This window comes from Montipora capricornis, chromosome 2 (assembly GCF_036669925.1).
Source record: "Montipora capricornis isolate CH-2021 chromosome 2, ASM3666992v2, whole genome shotgun sequence".
Classification (NCBI taxonomy): Eukaryota; Metazoa; Cnidaria; class Anthozoa; order Scleractinia; family Acroporidae; genus Montipora; species Montipora capricornis.
In genome coordinates this window covers 59,659,137-59,664,121 of record NC_090884.1, presented here as the reverse complement: position 1 = coordinate 59,664,121, position 4,985 = coordinate 59,659,137, and the positions used below count along the sequence as shown (strand labels likewise).

General features: G+C 39.0%; 1 protein-coding gene across 1 annotated transcript; it reads left to right on the top strand.

The window, feature by feature from the left end:
• Positions 1-4,499: 4,499 nt before the first annotated feature.
• On the top strand, positions 4,500-4,985 carry LOC138037583 (G patch domain and ankyrin repeat-containing protein 1 homolog). Its single transcript, XM_068883488.1, has one exon. The coding sequence runs from the start codon at positions 4,500-4,502 to the stop codon at positions 4,983-4,985; it is 486 nt and encodes a 161-aa protein (XP_068739589.1).

The window sequence follows — 4,985 nt, the reverse complement described above, 5'->3', positions numbered from 1 at the left end:
GGGATGACAAGAAGGCATTGGTTTGCGGATCTAAGATAAAGACTTGGACTGCAACGATGTAATAATTCATTAATGTAAGGAGGTGCTAAAATATTCATAGACAAAAGCTTTAAAATAATACGTAGCTAGACCGGCTATGTGAAATAGATTCTGAAGAGCATAGTTAACAGAGTGGACTGGTTTTGAAGCTCGGCAAACATCAAATGAGTAAACAAAGATGCCAAGATTTAGGTTGGAAAGTCCACGACCGGGCACAATCTTTTGTTTGCGCTCATACACTATGCATGAATTACGTAACCAACACGTTTCTATTGGTTAGTTCCTCAGAACGAAGTAAACAACTATTGTGTTTTCTGCACGGTCAAGGCCAAAAAGGAGAACAAAAACCTACAACAAAGAAATTTGTCGAGTTTCATAAGCATTCCCCTCTATTAACTATGTGAAGGGGTAACCTATCCTATCGCAGCCAATGTATTTAATGGCGTTGAAATTGCTCTTGTCATGGCAGATACTATTAATGATGAACGACAGTCTTTGTTTCTTGAGCTTGGTGAGTGACATGCGAAATTCATCGATACTGGTGGCAACAACTTGCTGAGACTGAGAGAAGGAAAACCAGTGCTGTGGATTTAGGCAAGCCCTCTTGTAAAAGGAGTGGACGCGGGAGACCATCCTTCGATATACCACCAGCTATTTTGGAAGAATTGAGAGGGCTTGGGTTCACTTGGACTCGCATTGCTAAAATTTTAAATTTTTCTCGTTCTACGATTCACAGACGTGTGGCAGATCCTGGTCTTGAAGATCTTAATAAGTTTTCAGACATAACTGACTCAGAACTTGATGACGTTATAGAAGACCCAGCAGTGGTCAATCCTACCTAATTGGGCACCTAAGATCCCTGGGACTACGAGTTCAACGTGACGGAGTAAGGTCAAGTCTAACAAGAGTGGATCCTGACAACACTGCATTGCGTTGGGCCGCGGTAATATCAAAGACTGTCGTTCATCATTAATAGTATCTGCCATGAGAAGAATAACAGAAAGAGCTATTTCAACGCCATTAATTACATTAGCTGCGATAGGATCGGTTACCTGTTCAGAATCTATTTCACTTTTATCCAGTAAATTGAGCAGGCTTAGCGCCAAATGCACCCATTCAATTTGTTCCGCCATTTTTAAACTCAGTAGCCAAGCCTTCTATCGGAATATGGAAGGTAGGTCACTTGCAATATCGAATGAAATTTTTCGACTCATCGAATGAATAGTTCTTGAATTATCAAATGAATTTTGCTGGAATCATCGAATGAATCTATTGCTTAAATTATCGACTGAATATTGCTTGAATTGTTTCATACTACCGAAATCACTAAACTGTTTCCACCCCGAAAAAAATGATCGATCGCATTTGAATTTCGACTTGCTCATGTGACCATTTGGAGCGCCCCGATCGTGACGTGTCATTCTTGATGTGAGCAAGGCTGCGGGAGAATATAAAAAAAAACCGCGGCATGAGAGGAATGTGTACAAAGAACGTTTCACCGTTTGGAAATGATATGTGGTCACTGATGGTTGAACGGAGGGTGAGATGTTTCAACAGAGTTCTACCCGGGAAGTTTTAGAGACATAGGATTAAAGTACCAAATGAGTGGTCTTACAAAATATGGAAGACGAGTTTTGTCAAACCTGCAACTTATGTCCATCGGTCCGTCAATCGTCACACAGATAAGGGTCAACCGAAAAAGCTGGAAGAATCAGAACTAGATTTACTGCAACTGCTGATAAAAAGCAGGCCTTCGGTAACATACATAGCAAAGCTGGATACTTCGTGGTTTAAAGACTTGCGCACTTGGCCAAGAAGAAAATAAAAATATGCCATACGATTGCGAGGCAGTTCAATGTAAACACAGTCATGATGCTTTGCTGTTTCAAATTTCATGCTCGTAAAGCCAAATTGTGTGGTCTATAAATACCAGTATAGTATGGGTTTCGACAAAACACTGACCCCCGGTCAACTGACCCCCTACTGACCCCCTTACTGACCCCCCTACTGACCCCCTATAAAATCAATGGGAAAAAGAAAATTAAAAAAGCCCAGAACTATCAATGGGACCCGATTCAAGTTCATCAATAAATTTAGCTTACCTGAAAATTTCAAGATGGCGGACGCGTTGCAGATTTCAGACTCTTGTTCTCCCTTTACTCTTTAGTGGAAGTTTTGTTGACGGAAAATCGATCACAGAATAAGATTGAATATCATCAAATATTGCTTTCGTACGTATTGGGAAATGAAGCAAAGAGAAACGCTGAAAAATGAACAGGCTTGCGAAAGGATCGCGATGGACTGCTCGTGCCACGAACACTATATACAATAAAGAAATGTACGACTTCTGGTGAACGAACAAAAGAAGCTAATAGACCTCTTTCATAATGGCGGCCAAATAAAATTTTCTTTATCGTAAATACTTTTGTTCTTGGGCCATCGTAGTTTGATCAAAAATAAGACACAAACAGCAGTGACAAACATATTGAACTTGTTCATTTTGATTATGACTTGACGTTAAGGCCCTAGCTAAAAATGACAATACTTCAGCCATTTCTGACCACGTCAAGGCCACTGGACATAACATCAAGTGGGATCATTTTGATATTTTAGCGAAGGGCAAAACTGACTATCATTGTAAAATAAAAGAGACCTTCTTTATTCAAGAACTTGAGTTAGCTTTCAACGTCAACGTCGGAAGTGAAAAGCTGATGCTTTATTAATCTTTTCTGTTTTTATTATTATTATAATTATTATTATTATTATTATTATTATTATTATTATTATTATTATTATTATTATATATTTTACTGTTAAGTATTTGCTTAATCTAGGTTCCAGTCCCCTCATCCGCTTTGTTATACATAAATAGCTGTTTTAAATTTCAACGGTTACTTTTGAAAATGTATGTAGAGCACATACGAAACGTCAAGTCATAATCAAAATGAATAAGTTCAATATGTTTATCACTGCTGTTTGTGTCTTATTTTTGATCAAAATATTCTTTTGTTTCAATGCTAATAAGCCCTACTAACCTCGCTACGCGTGACGAGTAATTTCAAAAGAATATTTGTTTTAAAACGAGGGCAGTAGGTCTAATTAACATTAATACAAAAGAATGTAAAAGTGGTCGCCATTTATGAAAGTGGTCTATGAGAGATCTTTTGTTTTCGTCCACCAGCATGGCGACGATGACGTCACATGAAAACCTCCTATCGGTCGTTGTGGAACATCGAAGGCGGGACAAAACGTGTTCCGTATGTGAGAAACTGTAAGACCACTCATTTTGTACTTTAATTCTATATCTCTAAAACGTCCCGGGTAGAACTCTACTAAAACATCTCCCCCTCCGTTCATTGGGTTCAACCATCAGTGACCACATATCATTCCCAAACGGTGGAAAGTTCTTCGTACACATTCATCTCATGCCGCAGTCTGTTTCTTTATTTTCCCACGGCTTCGCTCACATCAAGAATGACACGTCACGAATCGGGGCGCTCCAAATGGTCACATGAGAGAGTCGAAATTCAAATGCGATCGATCATTTTCTTCGGGGTGCAAATAGTTTAGTGATTTCGGTAGTAAATGGAGCAGAGAATCGAGTGCGTATCAAGGCGAATTTATCGAATTTTGCTACAAGTTTATTGAATGTATTGAACAAACTCAAATATATTTGAATTTTATTGTTAATATGTGGAAATTTTCAAACGCGTATACGCGACTTCGAATATTGACACATTTCGGCAACCATAGACGAGTACGAGCACCCAAGGCCTTTTTTATATGGGAATCTCTGGCGCATAGCACTAATTGGTGACACAAAAATAAAATAATCTAGGATAACAATGCTAAAAATAGTAAAATCTAGGAAAACTAAAAAGAAATCTAAAACCTATTTACAAATAAAATTTTGCTTAATGACATAGAATCTCAAAGTTAACTATTAAAAAAGCATTCAAGCATACAATTGCTCCAGCCATCATCAGTTATGACAGTCACGTCAATGACAGTTTGACATTTTGAGTCAATGACAGTTTGACAGACAATTTCCGAAATCTGCCAGTGATGACCAATGTAACTGGCAAATTTAAAATCGGTTTTAGTGTATTATCGTTTCAAGCTGGCCCTTGAAAACGTTTCGTTTTGCTTTTTCTGCTTTGCTGTGAGTCTCTTGCCTGGTGAAAGATTGCGTGACTGTGGTAAAAATAGCTTTGATGATGTGTACATCGACTGACTGGTGACCAGAAAAGCACGAGACCAAGGCGGTCAGACGTTTACAAAATAACACATCCATATATTTTGGTTGTAAAAGGAAGTGATACAGCATTACCGAGTTTACTTCACGCGACGGAAAAGGAGCGCTTCAGTTTGCTCTTCACAAACCATTGTATTGTGAAGAGTGACATCTGTCAACCTCTTAAAAATGTTTATTCACTCGTGCTTTCACTACCATTCACGCAATGACAATGGAGCAAGCTTATGAGCAAGATATATCTTCTGTTATTCTCGACGATCTAACGGATTCTCCATCAAATGATAGCGTTTTGAGCGAAGATCTGAGTGGCTTTCTTGACGCAGTTCGAGACGGAAATGATTCCGAGGTGCGACTGTACGTTTTGCAGAAATCAGTCGATGTCAATTGCACGAACTTGATCGGAGAAACTGCACTGCAAATAGCGGCAAACAATGACCATCATGACGTTGCCAAGTTCCTTGTTGAACAAGGAGCAGATGTGACATCCGCCCTTCTTCAAGCCGTGGCTAACGAATCGACAGTTTGGGTTAAGGCGTTACTCGATTTTGTAGAGGATTCAAATACACAGAACCATGCCAATTCATTCGAGCAGAACACTTCCCTTGGATTTGCTAAGTCATACAGTTCGTATATTTCGCCCTTGATGTTGGCAGCCCAAAATGACAATACAGAGATTATACGAAATTATTGA